We start from the raw sequence: 18,879 nt of genomic DNA on the forward strand, positions 1-18,879 counted from the left end.
CTTTGTACGACCCCGACGCTCAAGGTAGAAGGTGCAGTGGATTCAGTCTCTGATAGGATTCATATCCATGCATCGACGTGTCAGAACCGTTGACGTCCAACCTTTAGGGCACAGAAATAAACAACTCTCACTGGCATAGAATGACCTGATAATTTTGTCTGTTGTATTTCCAGCGGCCGACCTTTCTGATACCTACTGGCCATGAGAATTGCATATCAACGTGTTCCTCTGAGGTCAGTTCTACAAGATTGGCCTAGGCTCTAGGTTACGGCTCAGTGTCCGGGCTACGCCACCTGATTGCCTTGAAAGTCCTCGAAGACAAATAAAAGATGAAGAGGCGTGATTGAGAAGATGGTGGATAGCAGAAACGTTGGCCCCTAATATGTAGGGTACAAAAATAAACAGCCCAAGACGTCTATTCTAAAGAGCATAAACTGACCTACTAGTTTCGTCTCCTATGCTTCCAGCGGCCAATCATTCTGATACCCCGATGCCAACTCATAGGCCTTTTCCAGTTCTGCTAGTTTCGATGTCTTCCAATCACAGGTACAGGGATCCATCCAATATCGCTATCGCTAGTGTTAACAGCTCATCTACGTTACATCGTAGGCGACTCCAAACTGTCGGTTCATACGTGGGCGTTGAGTAAAAACAGATTCTAATATTTTGTGGATCAATCCACGTATCGCGGGAACCTCATCATGTGTTCGCTGCAGTGAGGAGCATGTTCCCTTTGCCTACTTCTTTATCTGTCTTTGCAGCTTCTGTCAGAGAGGCACTGGCAATCAACAAACTCCAACAAGTACGACATATATGAATTGAGATTTGCTTGACTGCTTCTATCCAACCAGCCTACATCCATCATGGCCGCGCGTCGGGTAGTACTGTTTGGCGGTCAAGGATCCCGCTCCATCTTCTCATCCAGCACCACCAGTATTGCAGAACAAGACGCTCAGTCCAGCACAGCAGGTATCATATTACTTTCAAAATGTCATGTTGCCATTTTGCGGGAGATATCAAGCTTAGATGTCCAATCTCGTCTGATATTGGCCATTGACCCTGTCTCATTCCCAACACCTCGCCATTTACTCCAAATAGCAGACAAATATCACACACACCCAGTTTTACAAGCAACTACCATTTATCTCTGCCAGATACTGAGATATCTGTCACATACACTGCAACAAGATGACACATTTGAACAGTGTTTCGAAAGGATCGAGGCAACAGCTGGCTTTTCATCGGGCATCATTCCAGCTGCAGTTGTCGCCTGTTCGTCAACCATAGATGAGTTCGTCGTTTGTGCTGTTGAGGGTTTCCGCCTCGCATTTTGGGTCGCATATTACAGCTTTCGCTGGTCTCTTTTACTCGCAGAGCAGAATGGACACAACACGAGCCAAGATGCCACAATGTCACTTGCAACTCGGGGCTTGTCCAGAACACAGGTTGAACAAGTACTATACAGAATGAAAGCTGAGCGTGGCTTACAGCGGATGGCGATATCATCCATAGCAATTTCTGGTTCAGTGTCCATCTCTGGACCCCAGGCTGAACTGGTTGCTTTACAAGGAGAACTACAAAGTTTACGTTATGTAACAACAACATTTGCTTATGTTCATGGGTGGTATCATGGTGGAAAGCAACTCGAGCCTGTGGTAAAACAAGTCGAGGAGACTATTAACCGCCGATGTATTTGTTTTCCGTCCTGCGATGGATCCTCAAAGCCAATCTACTCTACATTGGACGGTACTGTACTCGACCTATTTGGAGGCTCATCAAACAAACCGCTATCGTCGCTCACCCGTCACCTTCTGATCCATTGTGTGAACTGGCGTGATACAAGCAGAGCCATAGCTGCAGATATTCGAGAGATTCTGCGACATACACCTATGGCGGTCGATATTCTATCGTTTGGTCCCGCCTCGTCGTCGATCTTTCCAACAATCGACTCACAGAATCCCAGAGTCAACCTCGTCGACATGTCATCGTTCAAGTCCCAAGAGGGCTCTACAACACAGCACTTGGACCGCCCGAATGATATCGCCATCGTGGGAATGAGCACAAATCTTCCTGGAGGCCACAATGCCGCTCAATTGTGGGAGACGCTGTCTTCCGGACTAAATACAGTCCAGGAGATCCCAGAAAGCAGATTCCAAATTTCTGACTACTACACAAGCGAGAAGGGCGAGCCAAGATCGATGGCTACTGGACATGGAGCATTTCTAGATGATCCTTTCAGGTGAAATCCGCGTCAATAACTTTGCATGACCATTACTAATGGTAATCTAGCTTTGACAATGCCTTTTTTAACATCTCTCCTCGCGAAGCAAAGTCAATGGACCCCCAACAGAGGATCCTTCTCCATGGTGCACAAGAGGCACTTGAAGACGCTGGATATGTGGCGGACTCGACGCCTTCATCTCAGAGGGCGACTACCGGTTGCTACATTGGGTTAGCCACCGGTGACTATACGGATAATTTGCATGATGATATTGACGCATTCTATCCGTCGGGCACTCTGAGAGCATTCCACAGCGGCAGGATATCGTATTTCTACCAACTCAGTGGTCCATCTATTGTGACCGACACGGCATGTTCCTCTTCAACAGTTTCTATCTATCAGGCCTGCCGAGCTATACAGAATGGAGACTGCACGACAGCCATTGCCGGTGGTGTCAACGTCATCACGAGTCCAGATGTAAGTCAAACCAGAGAACACTATAACATTGTCACTGACGTTCTCATTACCAGATGTACCTAAGTCTGTCTAGGGGACATTTCTTGAGTCCAACAGGGAACTGCAAACCGTTCGATGCAAGTGCTGACGGTTATTGTCGAGCCGAGGGCTGTGTGCTTTTCGTACTCAAGCGTCTTTCCGACGCAGTGGCAGAGGGCGATCGCATCCATGCAGTCATCAGAAACGCCCAAATTAACCAAAGCGGCAACTCATCCTCCATCACACATCCCCACAGCCCGACACAAACAGATCTTCTCACAAGGCTGCTGAAGCAAGCCGATGTTGATCCTGCATCAATTAGCGTTGTGGAAGCACATGGGACAGGAACGCAAGCTGGCGATGCTCGAGAGATTGAGACACTGAAACTCGTTTTCAGTCAATATCACTCAGCAACAACCCCACTGGTAGTGAGCTCTATCAAGGGAAACGTTGGGCACTGTGAAGCAGCCTCGGGTGCAGCTGGTCTAGCGAAACTGTTGCTTATGTTGAGGAATGACGAGATTCCAAAACAAGCTGGACTGGAGAACATGAACCCAGCTCTGGGAGACCTTCAAAATTCTGGATTAGTGGTTCCAAGACAGAACATGCCCTGGAATCGATCTCGGACTGTACCGAGACGGGCTGTTCTCAACAACTTCGGGGCTGCTGGGTCTAATGCATCGCTTCTTCTCGAAGAGTGGCTTGAGTCCCCTGCGACAAGCAAGCAAAAAAATGAGGAAGGTAAGCGTTCTTCGTATGTCTTTGCCTTGTCTGCAAAGTCGAACAAGGCTTTGCAGTTATCCGTGGGCCGACACATCGAGACGCTAAAGAAGAACATGGAGCTCGGTACATCATTGGAGGACATATGCTATACTGCGACTGCTCGCCGCCAGCAATTCGACCACCGAATCTCTGCTACATGCAGCTCCAAGCTTGAGTTGATGGACAAGCTAGAGCAGTACCAATCGACGGTGTCAACGCCCGCTCAGATGGTTTCTTCGACCGTTTTCATTTTCACAGGACAGGGCAGCATCTACAGTGGTATGGGTCGTGAACTGATGTCCACGTACCCTCCTTTCCGGGACATTATCAGGACATGCGACCGTATCGTTCAGGGACTGGGCCTCGGATGTCCGAGCATCTTGAACTACATACTTCCCGGGACTGAAGGCAGATTGGCTTCTATGTCCCACGTTGAACATCTCATGGTTTCTCAGTGCGCCTGTGTTGCGCTGGAGTATGCCCTAGCCAAGACATTCATCTCTTGGGGTATCAAGCCCGACTATGTCATGGGCCACAGGTAAGTAGGACGTGTGGCCAATATCTAGAAGTTTATTTACTAACCGTCATTTATCGCATAGTCTTGGAGAGTACACTGCTCTGTGCATCTCAGGTGTCTTGACGCCAGGTGATACATTCCGCCTCGTTGCGACAAGAGCAAAGATGATGGGCGAGCATTGTGCCGCAAACACATCAGGCATGCTTGCTTGTCACTTGAGCTCTGGTGAAATACAATCTATCATTTCAGACGATCCATCTTTCTGCCAGTTAAGCATCGCGTGTCTAAATGGGCCCCACGATTGCGTTGTTGGTGGTCCGCTCACCCAGCTCGAGGCGCTACGAACACGATGCAAAACTGGCAACATCAAGTGCAAACTGATAGATGTCCCCTATGCTTTCCACACTTCAGCAATGGACCCAGTATTGGGTCTTCTTTCAGCACTAGGGCGATCTGTTGAATTCCAGGACGCTACGATTCCTGTCATCTCCAATGTCGATGGGCAACTGTTCCGTAAAGACATGACAGCGAACTACTTCGCAAACCACACACGCCGGCCAGTTCGATTTCATGAGAGTATCATGAATCTCCAAGATCTTATAGGTCAATCTTCGTTAGATGAATCTCTTTTTATCGAGATTGGTCCGCAGCCTGCGATGCTGCCTATGTTGCGAGACTCGATCGCCTCTGCCTCTTGTACATATCTCAGCACTTTACAAAAAGGCCGGGACGCTTGGATGTCCATTTCTGAGACATTATCCGCAATATCCTTGCGTAAGATGGGAATCAACTGGCGAGAAGTATTCGATGGCACCTCAGCCCAGGTCACAGACTTGCCTGGTCATCCTCTTCAAGGTACCAGATTCTGTATTCCTTTCAAGGAACCTAGAGGCATCACCAATCATGCGAAATCTTCGGCAATTGCTTTTGCAACAAGTGTTAGAACTGGATGTCGCCTTCTACCATGGGTCAGAGCGGATACCAATTTATCGAAAGAACACATCTTTGAGACCGACATGACAACTCTTGGCCCATTGATCAGCGGTCATGATGTTGGTGGGTCGCCTATCTGTCCTGCGTCTGTCTTTCACGAGCTAGCACTCGAGGCTGCCAAGTCAGTACTAGAGCCTGGAAAGGAAGACATTTTAGTGGTGAAAGGAATGAAGTTTTCCAGTCCACTGATTTTTCTTTCGTCGACGTCCAACACGACAGTACACGTGCATATATCGAAAAAGGGCATTGCTACCACAAGGACTGCAAGCTTCCATGTGAAGTCCACGTCTCCCGCATCTCCAGTAGAGTCTTTGCACTGTTCTGGATATGTCACTCTTCAAAACCTGGAACAACAGTCAGGGCAGTGGATGAGAGACCATGCTCTGGTTACCAGACAAGCTCGACTTTTCTCTGGTGCTGGTAAGGACCTACTGAGCACATTCCGAAGACGGGTCCTTTACGAGAACATCTTTACCCGGGTTGTTCGGTACTCTAGAGATTACCAAACCTTGCAATTTCTAGACGTGGCTGACTCGAACCTCGAAGGCATGGGTTCGTTTAACATGCCATCCGATTCTATCGCTCAGACAGAGACTGCCTACATCGCCCACCCTGTCTTTACCGACACACTATTGCACGCAGCCGGATTCATTGCCAATCTTGCGATTGGATCGAATGAGGTTGGTATTTGTTCTGCTGTTGAGTCGATCGAGGTTGCGTACCATGAGATCAACTACGAAGACACTTTCAAGATTTACTGCAGTCTTCTGGAAGTTAAGGGCTTGATTGTTGCGGATTCCTTCGCCTTGGATAGTTCCGACAATATTGTTGCAGTAATACGGGGTATGGAGTTCAAGAAACTACAGCTCTCTACTTTCCAGCAAGCTTTGTCCCGCATCTCTTCCAACTCCGAGCCCGAGGGGCCAGAGTACCATCATGGAGTCTCTAGCTCAGCCGAGTTGCAACTTCAGACGTCTGTGGCTGCTTGTCAGCCGTTGACAGTCGATACTGCAATTGACGCACATAAACACCAAGATGAGAATGGAATCAGCCAGATACTCAAAGACGTCGTTGTTGAGGTGGGCGGGTTCATGGAACAAGACATCGATTACACCATGTCCTTGACAAGCTTGGGAATAGACTCTTTGATGCAAATCGAGATTGTCTCCAAGATCTCTCGTTTGTTCCCTGAGAAAACCGGACTCGACCACAATGCTTTAGCTGAGTGCGAAACTCTTCAGGAGTTGAATGACATGCTGTCATCTGTCCTTCAACCATCAGTTAAGCAAAGATCAGCTTCTCAAGCATCATCCTCTAAGCAGACTGCCGTCATCACACCAACTTCTTCTGACTCTTCAGTCGAGGGTGATAGCGCTCATGGGTCTGTGGTGTTGCCTGTTGCTCTCCATACTTCTGACGAGTCACGCACTCCTCTTTGTCTCTTCCATGATGGAAGTGGGCAAATTAGTATGTACAAACGTCTTCAAGGGCATGATCGGACTACGTATGCCTTTTTCGATCCCAAATTTGAGTGTTCCGATGAAGGCCGTTCGTTTTATTCCAGTATTGAAGATATGGCTGAGGATTATGCTTCCAGAATACTGAGCACACGCCCACCTCTTTCATCATTGATACTTTGTGGTAAGCAGTGACATTTCTATCAGATGGTGAATTGAGACAAAATCACTAACAGATTTGTACTAGGCTGGTCATTTGGAGGTATCGTAGCCCTCGAGGTAGCCCGACTACTCTTTTTGCGTGGTATCGAGGTGAGAGGGCTTGTACTGATCGACTCACCAAGCCCAATCAACCACGAGCCTCTTCCTGCCCAGATCATTTCAAGCATAACAAGATTCACTGGCCGGTCTGAAAGCACGAATGCTCTTGAAGAGGAATTCTTGTCCAACGCATCTCTCTTGGGCCGTTACAAACCCGAAAGTCTTTCTCTAACCACAGGGAGAACTCTCAAGACAGTCATGTTGCAAAGCAAGGGCACACTGGACACTGAGTCTCTTTGTGGAGTCCGCTACGACTGGCTAAGTCGGCAAGATGTCAGGGATGCTGCGATTGCGGAATGGGAAAGCTTGGTCGGTGGACCTATTCAAGTTGTTCCAATTGCAGGGAATCATTTCGAACCATTTATAGATGACAAGGTTCGTTAAATTGACTTTCAGATTCACAAATATACTGACATTGCCTACAGGTCACCGAAACGTCATCACAACTTTGGCAAGCATGCCAATACATCGAACAGTCTGACGGACAAAAGCTCGGCATCTAATAAGGCACATATGTATGACACGTGTACCTTTTGGTACCCCATTCATGTATTTAGACATCCCTCGGCCATATTGTAATGTCTATGAAGATTTTAAATCTCGTTGTAAGAAGAGGGGACTCACCGGTCGCGATGTAGGCGGGTCATGATCTGATTTCGATATCTACGAACGGCATTGATATGATTTGCGGATGTGACGGGGTTCAAAATGCCTAGCGCTTAGTTATGGTTTTCGGTTGGCTGTAACGTAAATGAGTAACATACGTGTTCAAGAGAGGATGATTGGTTCGGATACTTGCAGAACAACAAAGTAGAAATCACAAACTTTCATCATCGTGAACCTTGTAGCGTTTGCAAACCTGAGAAATAACCCCTGCATCGAAATTAGCTCAATGCATCAACGAATCGACCTTCACTGCCACGCTGTGGCTCCGAGCTATCGCCAATATGCTATCGACAACGGTCATGAGAAGCCAGACGGCATGCCCGCTCTACCCGTATAGCTTCCTTTCTATCTAGCACATATTGGTCATTTGCTAATCATGGATGGTGTTTCTAGCAATGGACCCCTGAACAACACATTGGTCTCATGAAAAAACTCAATATCAGCAAGTCAGTATTGAGCATTACTTCTCCAGGGACGCACTTGACGCCGCAAAATGATGAAAATGCCACACGATTGACCCGTCAAGTCAATGAGGAGCTTTCTACCATCTGCCAAAAACACCCATCGTACTTTAGCTTCTTTGCTTCACTACCTTTGCCATCCGTCAATGATTCCATCGCTGAAATCGACTATGCGTTAGACCAACTTGGAGCATTAGGCTTTGCGGTTCTGTCGAACGCCAACGGTGTATATCTCGGTGACGCCGAACTTGATCCCGTATTTGCGCATTTGAATGCTCGCAAGGCTATACTGTTTATTCACCCCACGACATGCAACATCATTGCCTCTTCTGGACAAGTTCAACCTGTCAAACCCCTCGAGAAGTATCCCCGACCCATGATGGAATTCATGTTTGACGAGACTCGCGCCATCGCAAATCTTTTGCTCTCGGGAACTGTTGCTAAATACCCAGACATAAAATTCATCATGTCTCACTGCGGCTGTGCGCTACCGTCGATGCTTGATCGCATTGGCGCTTTTGCAACACTGATTTCAGGCGCGGAGAGCCAGACTGCCGAGTTCCAAAGGTTGCTCCGAGAGAGGTTCTACTTTGATCTGGCTGGGTTCCCTCTACCCAATGCCATCCATGGATTGCTTAGAATATTGGGTGAAGGGGCAGAGAAGAGATTAGTTTACGGAACTGACTACCCGTTTACTCCTGAGAGGCTTGTTGTTAGTTTGGCAGATGTGATGGAAAAGGGACTCGAGGAGTTGTTTGACGAGGGACAGCGAGCTGATGTGTATGTAAATAACGCCGTAGATCTTTTGGGCCTCTGAGTAGCTATCACATATAATGACACGGAATGTCAATCCAAGCTGGCCTTTGTTCGCCTTGAGGCAGTTAATCTATCTTATCTTATCTTATCAACAACGCACTATCCTATCTTATCGCGTCTGATTTCTCTTATCGTTCGTTATCTGACTAACCTATACAGCAACTCCTGAGTATTATAGACATATCAACAATAGACAGTCTGTCTATCGTAGTTGTCCTGTGTAGAACAACTAGTATAGCTATTCCTTAATTATTCGCTATATTTTCTCTTTGTTTAACATAGACTCTGACTGCAATAGACTTGTTCGAGTCGCTGGCACCATTCAAGATGAGGCTATGCGCACAACTAACACTGAAGACCACTCGGGAACACTATCCTAAATGTAGTAGCCAAGCAAATTGCCAGTCTGTCATAAGGAGTCCATTTTCTCAAATGCCAAGAGACTATAATAAGAGAATTACAGAGTACAGTCAGGCTTATTCACTTGTTCTCGGCATTTTACAGGAGATAGATAACATGAGCACCGTCGACTCCAAATTTGACGAGCCGTCACGCCGTAGATCCTGCAGATCACATATCGGCAACGATTAGCCTAAGCCGCAATTAAAATTGGCCCTACGAGAGCTGGAGAGTTCCAGACGTTAACGAGGCGAGGCTGTCAGTGGCTTTCTCGTACAAAAACGCCAAGCTGAGGCAACACCAAGGAATTCTGGTGCCGACTTAGCCGCCTATTGGCCCCTACTGACGAAAGACAAGCCTTGGCCAAGTGGAGCAAGCTGACGTGGAAGTCATACAGAGAAGAGAAGGTTCCCTTTTCCTCAAACGGTGGAGTTCAGGAGACATTCTTTTCCTTCCATATTTCCTTGCATCAAAAGACAGACACAGCCGCAAGTCATCGAGCTTGCTGTCAATCGTTTATCGCAGGTTGTGTTGCTTCGGGTAATGTTTCGCTGGACAAGGGTTATTGCTTGACTAGACCACTCTCGAACTAGAACTAGAACCAGGACTAGGACTACCACTCCATCGCCCCGCAGGGATCTCATAGGCTGGAAGATGCCTTCCACGGGTCTCGAAGATACGACGACGTACAATGACAAGTATGTCGTTCTCTACGATTTCAGTGAGATAGGTAAGCAAATCCTTCTTAAGAAATAGTAAACAAGTATTGACAGTAGTGGGCTAGATCATGATACCGCCGTCAAGGAAGTCGGAACCTTGCTTCAAGACTTGGAAGAAGTCGGTCTGCACACAGAGGTCAGAGCAGGATATGAGCAGAGTCTTCTCATCTTCGTCAGAGCTCCTCGCGAGTTGCTTGGAAACTGGGTGTACAAATCAAGGCAAGTCAACTTCCCATATCAAAAGAATACTCCTTCTAACAAATGAAAGCAGGGTTAAAGACTGGCTGTATGGAATCGTGCCAAATCACCCCGGCGGTGATAAAGACACTGTTGTCGACGGAGCTTTTGAAGCCGAGGACATTCTCTCCGTCTACCATATTGTCAACTGGTCAAAGGAAATTGGTGGCGCTGGGATCACACCCGAGATTGGGCAGTGGGAAAATGTCAAGGCCATTTTCCCTCTGCATAACCCCAAGGTCAACCAGTCTCTTCTCAGTTATCTGAGCAGGCGATTCTTTCTGACGCACGACGATATCGACTCTATTCGGAACCTCCACGGTTCAAAGGTCGCATTTTACTTTGCATTCATTCAGGCATATCTTCTATTCCTCACCTTTCCGGCCTTCACCGGAGTTGTCGCATGGCTATGGCTTCCACAATACTCTCTTGCTTACGGAATTCTGACCAGTGTTTGGTGCACTGTCTTCCTAGAGTACTGGAAGATCCAAGAGATTGACTACAGTCTCCGATGGAACGTCAAGGGAGTTCAGCACCTCAAGGTCAACCGTCCGCAGTTCAAGTGCGAGACTGTATACACCGATGACACTGGGCGCAAGCATTATTATTTCCCGCGCTGGAAGAAGGTTGTTCGGCAGCTTGCCCAGATCCCTTTTCTTCTGTTTGCGTTTGCGGCTTTGGGTGTAACCATCATCGCTGTGTTTGCTATCGAGATTATGATTTCAGAGACATATGCTGGACCCTACAAGGACTATCTGGTAAGTTCTTTCACCTTGAACAGCATATCTCCTACTAACTGGCTAGGAATATCTCCCTACGATCCTTCTTGCCGTGTCTCTTCCGTACATCACATCAGCACTCGAAGACGCAGCCGAAAAGTTGACCGAATACGAAAACCACCGCACAGCCGATCATCACGAAATGTCACTCACTCAAAAATTCTTTGTTCTCAACATGTTCACAAACTATTTGCCCATTTTCCTTACAGCGTTTATATACATTCCTTTTGGCGGTGATGTGGTTCCTAAACTCGAAAGCGTTCTTGTCAAAGCTTTTGCCAGCGTCGGCAAGAAATTCGTACACCAGCCATTTCATCTCGATGCAGACAGGTTGAGGAATGAAGTCATTGCTTTGACTGTTACTGGCCAGATCTCAGGATTCTTTGAGGAGAACATTGTGCCGATGCTGAAGCACAGACTATCAGGATGGTACAGAGATTACCGACGATCGCACTCCAAGGGCGACATGTTACTTGCTGTTGTTAAGGACGAGCCCGAGGAATCAGCTTTCTTGTCGCGTGTGCGCAATGAATCCACTCTTCCCAAATACAATGTACAGGACGACATTGCTGAGATTGTGCTTCAATTTGGCTACCTGGCTCTATTCTCCCCGGTCTGGCCCATTATTCCGATCGGTTTCTTGATCAACAACTGGATTGAACTACGATCTGATTTTGCGAAACTCTCCCTTGAGCATCAGCGACCTGCTCCTGTGCGATCTGACGGCATCGGTCCATGGATCTACTCCCTCGAAGCACTCACCTGGCTCGGTAGTATCTGCACCGCTGCCATTGTCCACCTCTTCAGCGGCAAAGCAATCGGCGGCGCACTCGGAAGCTGGGCCGCTCTTCCAGTAACAGTTTTTATCAGCGAGCACGTTCTTCTATTGCTTCGCTCCCTCGTTCGCTTCACTCTTCAGCAGATCGGTTCCGACCGCATCAGGGCGGATCACCACCAGCGCTACGCGAACCGAGTCAAGCATCTCGAGGAGATGGAAACAAAGAGACAGACGGGTCTCGCGGTGCGCGAAGCTCATCGGGAGCGTCGTAAGTCTGTTCTTGTCATGGAGCGAGATCCATTCTGGACGAGGCAGGTTGAGAGCGGGGCGAGTGAGCTGGCGGGTGTCACTTTGATACAGCAGGTTAAGAAGAACGAGACCTCGGAGATCCAAGAGAAGACCGATTAAGTTTTGGGCGGGTGGCAAAGGACGAAGGGCTCCATAGACATTGATTATAGAATGTACAATATCTATAGAAACTTTCCTATGTATGTAAGATAAATGAGCACCATAATTATCTGAATATTCTCAACAAGAAAATAGTGATAAGCAATTTATTGTACCTCTCTATTTGCACATCTCCACATTTCACCCTGACTAGATGACATGGCCTTGTCAAACATTGATCTTCCATCAGTCTACTGAACACAGGCCACACAGTCAAGGACCAGCAGATTCTTGCCAACCATGTGTGGCAAAACAATGAATTAATAAACATGTGCGGTTACACTGCAGACAGACCGAGTCTCTGTCATATGCTACGTGTTTCAATATTCACATATTATCAAGATCAGCCTCACGAGAATACTGAGACAGATCGGCACACAAATTGATCCTAATTCAGGTCCCTGATTCGAGAACAGTTATCGTATGTTGTGCAAATTACGGCAAGGCGTCTCTACAGGAGCGGGTGTTGCATACTACTTGATGTTGTACATGGCTTGAGTCATTGACGCAATAGTAATGTTTGCAATATTTACGTGGGCTATAAATATGCTGTTGTTGGTAGATGGACTCAATGTAGAGCTCACAGTTTCTACCTTGTTCTTTAACAAATATGAAGCTTTCCTTTATATCCTCGTTGGCTGTTGCGATGCATGTTGTGTCTGCATACGTAGCACAACACCGCCTCGCACTCAACACTCTGGCCTTTGACGGGAAACAACAGAGTAACAATCCTCGTTGTGATCTGTCACCGCCGGTTGATCCATCACGCGATGGCTTGGTAGATTCTCATCAAGTTTTCTCTTGGGAAAAGTCTATCGCGACCATGATTGATCGTCTCCAATCGGTCGTTCGCCTCCCCACTGTTTGCTATAATGACATGGGAAATTTCGACGAGGACGAAAGATGGGAGCCTTTCAACAAATTCGCTGACGTCTTGAACAATTCCTATCCAAACATGCAAGTAATTCACGTGTCAGACTAAGATATGTAAATGCTAATGTTGATGATCTCGCAGACACGACTACACGACCCCTGATATCGTCAACAAGTTCGGTCTCGTGTACACCTTCCAAGGGTCTGATAAAGATCTCCAGCCTATCCTCTTGACTGCCCACCAAGACGTCGTCCCAGTAGACGAAGACACGCTTGGTGAGTGGGACTACCCACCCTTCGGCGGCCATTACGACGGCCGAAACGGTAATCTATATGGTCGGGGTGCTGCAGATGATAAATCTGCCATCACAGGCCTCATGTCCGCTCTCGAAGCTCTTCTGTCACAGGATGACTACAATCCCCGTCGCACTGTAATTCTTGCCTTTGGCTTCGACCACGAGTGTTCTGGTAAGCGTGGTGCTGCAGAAATAGCCAAGCATCTCGAGAAGCAATACGGACAGGATGGTATCGCCGTCATCCTTGACGAGGGCGGCGCGGGACTGCAGCAAATAGACGATGTCCTGTACGCGCTGCCTGCAGTGTATGAGAAAGGGTACATGGATATTTGGTTCAACCTGACGGTGCCTGGGGGCGATAGCTTTGCTCCACCACCCCATACGGCAATTGGCATCATGTCCGAGATAGTGACGACGCTTGAACAGAGTCAATTTGACCCCAAGGTTGAGCGAAACGGCCCTGTTCATCAAGGCTTGACGTGCTTTGCTCGATACTCACCAAATGCCTTTCCTGAATTGACAAGATCAATCGTTCGGGGTGATCTCAACGGTGCTGCTCGTTTCCTGGCGAAGCTTTCGCCCGAGACTCAATATCTTGTTCAAACATCCCAATCCGCTGATCTTTTCACTGGTGGAAAAAGGATCGACGCGCTACCTGAGCATGTCTCCTTGGGCGTCAGCCATGGGTTGGCACCGCAGGATACGGTGGGAAGTATCGAGCACGGAATCGTTCAATTGGTCCAGAACATTGTCAACAAGTACAATCTCCGCTTTGAACCCTTTGAAGATGATGGTGACTATGATGATTACCTTTCGTCCGAGGGATTGACCCGACAAGCGCGTCAGCAGGGGTCCAGCAGTGGCACTCTGAACGTGGAAGCCATGAGGAAATATTTCCCCGAGGCACCGGCACCTACTAGTGGTCGTGTCTGGGACATATTTGCAGGGACTGTGAGATATACCTGGGGCAGGGAGTCTCCGTACGTGGTGCCGGCTCCCGGTGCCATGACAGGCAATACAGATTCTCGTCACTATCAGAGTAAGTCATCCAGGGTAGGACACTCAGGGTTGTATGAAGGCTAATATGCTTAGATTTATGCAAGAATATCTACAGATGGAACCCGGGTACTCGAAAGTCAATTGCTCATGTCCATGATACAAATGAGCGTATCCCGATGGGTGCTCAACTCAACATGGCCAAGTTTTATTACGACTTTATTCGCAATTTTGATCAAGCAGATATCTAACTGGATAACCAAAGAGCCAAGAGATGACCAGAAGATAAAGATAGGAATTGAGGATATGCGATAGCTGTTATAGTGTCCAACCCACCCTGTAGAGTAACAACGTGCAATGCTTGTTTGTGTTAACAACGATCTAATATTACCCGCTCGTCCTGAATTCCTCCGGTTCCCGATCGTCTGATCTTTCTTTATACGCGTATCATCGTCGTCTAGTAATGAAAGTGAGCGCTTCCTTCAACAAGACCCGCTCACCTGTGACAGTTCGCTAACCCCTGAACATCGACCCTTGCGATCATCTATTTCCACCAATCAGACAAATCTAATGTCCGAAGTCTCCAGTCTCTAATTCTTAGTTTCTTTCAATGTTGATTTAGTTTTGTCTCGTTGATTAGACTGCACGATTGAGTTTACAGCGTAGAAACTCTATGAAGAGCACAGATAGTATGGCTGTAATTGATAATATCTCATCAGCCTTATTTAGAAACGCCAAGTTTGTTTCTATGAACAAGTTTCGTTTTCTCTCTTCTGTATGATCGCCCAAATATGTTTAGCCGCACCAAGGTCTGAGACGTCTCACGTATCTCCCAGACAAGGATCCTTCACCCGTCAAACACAACCCCCCATGTTCTTTTCTGTCAGGCCCGCCTATGATTCTCTCCAGACCCAGTAATCGACTTCGGCGTCTATGTAAGGAACGGTTTCAGAGTACGGCTCATGGTTAATCATCGACATCAGCACCGAATCTTCCGAGGAAGCGAGATTCCAGCAATGAGGTCGTCCGATAATGACAGGCCAGGCCAAGAAAAGGGGACCGCCCAGCGTCTACAAGTTTTGATATAAGGACGGTTTCCTTCCCTCGTATTTGCTTCTCTTCTTCTTTCCTCTCCATCCCATTCTTTCTATTCCATTCAGAGATCTGATCCTTTACTCGCAGCTGTTGCTTGCGCCTTTCTTTCTTTTTCTCTACGAGACATTACATTCTTTGCAAGCCCTGGTGGTTTCGCTTCATTCACTACTAAAATAAACACACATACAATCTTTTTGTACTCAAACAAGCAAAGCAACATTCAAGATGCGCACTTCATTCTCTACCGTTTTGGCCCTTGCCGCCGCTCTCCCCACCGCCTTCGCCCACTACAACTTCGAGGCCCTTATCGTCAACGGCGAGGTCACTGAGCCCTACCAGTACGTCCGAAAGACCACCAACAACAACAGCCCCATCACCGATGTCACCTCCAAGGACATCGTCTGCAATGCCGGCGGTCTCGACAAGGACATCCGCGCCGCCACCAAGACCATGAAGGTCTCCCCCGGTGACGAGGTTGGCTTCACCGTTGCCAGCGAGATGGGTCACCCCGGTCCTCTCTCCGTCTACCTCAGCAAGGCTCCCGATGGCACTGAGGCTTCCGACTACCTTGGTGATGATGAGTGGTTCAAGGTCTACGAGATGACCTGGAAGAAGATTGGAGCTGATGGTGTTGAGTGGGCCAACTACATGAACGGCCAGTCTGGTGGTATCAAGAACTTCACCTTCACTCTCCCCAAGGATACCCCCAAGGGTACCTACCTCATGCGCGCTGAGCACGTCGGTCTCCACGGTGCTGGCGAGAAGAACGGTGCTCAGTTCTACATCGGCTGTGCCCAGATCACTGTCGACGGCAACGGTGCTGGCAAGCCTTCTCCCATGGTCAAGCTCCCCGGTGCCTTCAAGGCCACTGACCCCAGCCTTCTCCTCAGCATCTACTACCCTCCCGTTACCAAGTACGATGCTCCTGGTCCCCGCACCTGGCCCAACGCCTGCACTGACCACACCCCCAACTTTGCTGGTCAGGCCAGCGACGGTGACTGCACTGGTGACAAGAAGGGCTCTGGTTCCGACTCTGGCAGCGCTGCTCCCGTTGCCAGCGACGCCCCCGCTGCCTCTGCCCCTGCCGCTGAGGCTCCCACTACTTCTGCTCCCGCTGCTACCCCTACTGCTGCCGCTGTCACCACTTCTGCTCCTGCTGCCCCCGTCGCTACCAAGACTCCCTCCAACAAGTGCAAGGCCAAGCGTGCTGCTAAGCGGGCTGCCAAGGCTAAGCTTGCTCTCAAGAAGTAAGCTGTTGGTCTGAATGGATAGATGTTTAAAGTCAAGAGGAGTTGTTGGATCTCTGCGTGGTTGAAATGATGGATATCCAGTTGTACACCACGTACAATTTGTTCTTTGTATATATAGACTTAGTCACCATACTCAATAAATCTGCGTGTGAACATACAAAATTTGGTTCCAAAGCTGTGACAGTTATAAAATTCGATGCAAACATGCTTGATATGCTAGAGGCAAAGAACGTCATACTTAACATCTGAGATGGAAACATTGTCACATATGCAAAGAGAAGCATGTTTAGTCCGCGAATGTCCTTGATTTAAAAATTATCAACTAGAGAAGTAGAAATATATAAGGAGTGTAGAAGAAAGTATGTTCCATCGTAGCAAAAAAAGTAATGTCCAAGCCAGCCAGTTCCGTAATTTTACCAGAGACTATCCCCAGCTGTTAAACCCCCTCAACCTCAATCATCCGCTTCCAACTCGAATCATGCGAACCTCTTAGTATCCGCCCTTCTTGCAGCCACCCTTGTGCTGGTCGTAGTACCAGCCCTGCTTGCAAGAGCACTTCTTGGAGTGCTTGTCAAAGACCTGGTTCTCCTTCTTGCAGACACAGGCGCCGTACTTGTACTCAGCCTCGTGGCCGCAGTTGTAGGCGCACTGGTGGCCGTTCCAGCTCAAGTCCTTGGGGCACTTGCAAGACTTGCTCCAGCGGTCGTAGTACTGTCCCTTGGGGCAGTCCTTCACACACTTGCCGTAGACTTCAGAAGTGCCCTTGTTGCAAACGCACTTGTGAGAGTCCTTGTTGAAGTACTTGCCCTCGGGGCAGACAGGAGCACACTTGCCGTACTTGAGCTCAGTTCCCTTGGGGCAAACACACTTGCCAGCGTGGTTGTCATAGTACTGAGGGTGATCGCACTTGGGCACACACTTGCCGTACTTCCACTCAGTGCCCTTGTTGCATTCGCACTTGTGCGACCACTGGTTGTAGGTTTGTCCCTTGGGGCAAGTCTTGATGCACTTTCCGTAGGCGAAGGTCTCACCCTTGGGGCAGACACACTTGCCGGCGTGGTTGTCATAGTACTGACCGTTGGAGCACTTGGGGACACACTTTCCGTACTTCCACTCGGTTCCCTTGTTGCATTCGCACTTGTGAGACCACTGGTTGTAGGTTTGTCCCTTGGGGCAGTTCTTGATGCACTTTCCGTACTTCCAAGATGTGCCATGAGGGCATTCACACTTGTCAGAGTGCTTGTTGTAGATCTGTCCCTCGGGGCAGTTCTTCACACACTTGCCGTACTTCTCAGAGGTTCCCTTGGGGCAAACACACTTGCCAGCATGCTGATCGTAGTATTGTCCCCACTTGCACTTGGGAACACACTTGCCGTACTTGGCCTCGTAACCGTCCTTGCACTCGCACTTCTTGGAGTGCCAGTTGTAGACCTCGTTGTCCTTGCAGGTAGGTGTCTTCTTGACACACTTGCCGTACTTGGCCTCGTAACCTTCCTTGCACTCGCACTTCTTGGAGTGCCAGTTGTAGTACTGGTTCTCCTTGCAAGAGGGAGTCTTCTTGACACACTTGCCGTACTTGGCCTCGTAGCCATCCTTGCAGACACACTTCTTGGAGTGGGAGTTGTAGTACTCGTTCTCCTTGCAAGATGGGGGAGGGTAGTAGTTGCGCTCAGCGAGGAACTCGGAATCATCACGAGCCTCGATAGGAGCAGCGTCGTCGCGGGCCTCGAGGCTGAAGTCGGTGTCGACATCAGGGATGGCCTTGACCGAGACGGCCAGAGCCACAAGGCTGACCAGAACGTTCTTGAAATGCATGATAGGCGATCTCAGGCCTTTCAGCAACGAAAGTGATGGGGTTGAAAACGAAAGATGAGGAGCGAATGAAGGGAGGAGGTCAGTCGAGGATGAGAGACCAGTGCCTTTCTTGACTTGAGAGTGATGGTGAGGATGATAGATTGAATTTGGAGAGGAGATGATGAGGTTTAAGTACCCGTTGTGAGGTTGCTTGAGGACTATCAAGAACACGAGATCTTGTTAACCAAGTGGTGGATCCATACGACGCTACGCTGATGCTCATCCAGGTCATCCCAGCATCCAGATAGGAAGTCAGCTCAGGCTGCTTTGGGAACTGCGATGATCCCGATGTCAATAGTTCCAAAGCTAATTGGCCTTAGGCCGGGTCGTCGGTCGTCGGTCTCTTGGTACTTGGCAGTGTGACCTGCATGCCAATCCCAGCCTCAACTGGGGCTGCCAGTTGTCGAGCTTCGAGGTTGCATATACTCCTCCCAGAGAACAGGGAAG

At 48.5% G+C, this 18,879-nt stretch overlaps 5 protein-coding genes across 5 annotated transcripts, besides 1 other annotated feature; 4 read left to right on the top strand and 1 right to left on the bottom strand.

Annotated features, from left to right (window-relative positions):
- Positions 1-863: 863 nt before the first annotated feature.
- On the top strand, positions 864-9,089 carry PKS14 (the record flags this gene model as incomplete). Its single annotated transcript, XM_009258428.1, has 10 exons — positions 864-2,239; positions 2,290-2,698; positions 2,752-4,016; positions 4,078-6,629; positions 6,693-7,075; positions 7,134-7,141; positions 7,192-7,281; positions 7,655-7,763; positions 7,826-8,673; positions 9,008-9,089. 10 exons carry the CDS (start codon positions 864-866, stop codon positions 9,087-9,089), a joined length of 7,122 nt encoding a protein of 2,373 aa, XP_009256703.1.
- A 673-nt stretch (positions 9,090-9,762) lies between these two features.
- FPSE_05309 (uncharacterized protein) lies at positions 9,763-12,029 on the top strand (the record flags this gene model as incomplete). The annotated part of the gene is made up of 4 exons (XM_009258427.1): positions 9,763-9,838; positions 9,893-10,034; positions 10,099-10,822; positions 10,869-12,029. 4 exons carry the CDS (start codon positions 9,763-9,765, stop codon positions 12,027-12,029), a joined length of 2,103 nt encoding a protein of 700 aa, XP_009256702.1.
- A 649-nt stretch (positions 12,030-12,678) lies between these two features.
- On the top strand, positions 12,679-14,484 carry FPSE_05308 (uncharacterized protein; the record flags this gene model as incomplete). The annotated part of the gene is made up of 3 exons (XM_009258426.1): positions 12,679-13,040; positions 13,084-14,276; positions 14,330-14,484. The coding sequence occupies 3 exons, from the start codon at positions 12,679-12,681 to the stop codon at positions 14,482-14,484; spliced, it is 1,710 nt and encodes a 569-aa protein (XP_009256701.1).
- A 1,069-nt stretch (positions 14,485-15,553) lies between these two features.
- FPSE_05307 (uncharacterized protein) lies at positions 15,554-16,579 on the top strand (the record flags this gene model as incomplete). The annotated part of the gene is made up of 1 exon (XM_009258425.1): positions 15,554-16,579. The coding sequence occupies one exon, from the start codon at positions 15,554-15,556 to the stop codon at positions 16,577-16,579; it is 1,026 nt and encodes a 341-aa protein (XP_009256700.1).
- Positions 16,370-16,500: a microsatellite.
- A 488-nt stretch (positions 16,580-17,067) lies between the features above and the next one.
- Positions 17,068-18,393, bottom strand: FPSE_05306 (uncharacterized protein; the record flags this gene model as incomplete). Its single annotated transcript, XM_009258424.1, has 1 exon — positions 17,068-18,393. The coding sequence occupies one exon, from the start codon at positions 18,391-18,393 to the stop codon at positions 17,068-17,070; it is 1,326 nt and encodes a 441-aa protein (XP_009256699.1).
- Positions 18,394-18,879: the final 486 nt, after the last annotated feature.

Source organism: Fusarium pseudograminearum, chromosome 2 (assembly GCF_000303195.2).
Source record: "Fusarium pseudograminearum CS3096 chromosome 2, whole genome shotgun sequence".
Taxonomy (NCBI): Eukaryota; Fungi; Ascomycota; class Sordariomycetes; order Hypocreales; family Nectriaceae; genus Fusarium; species Fusarium pseudograminearum.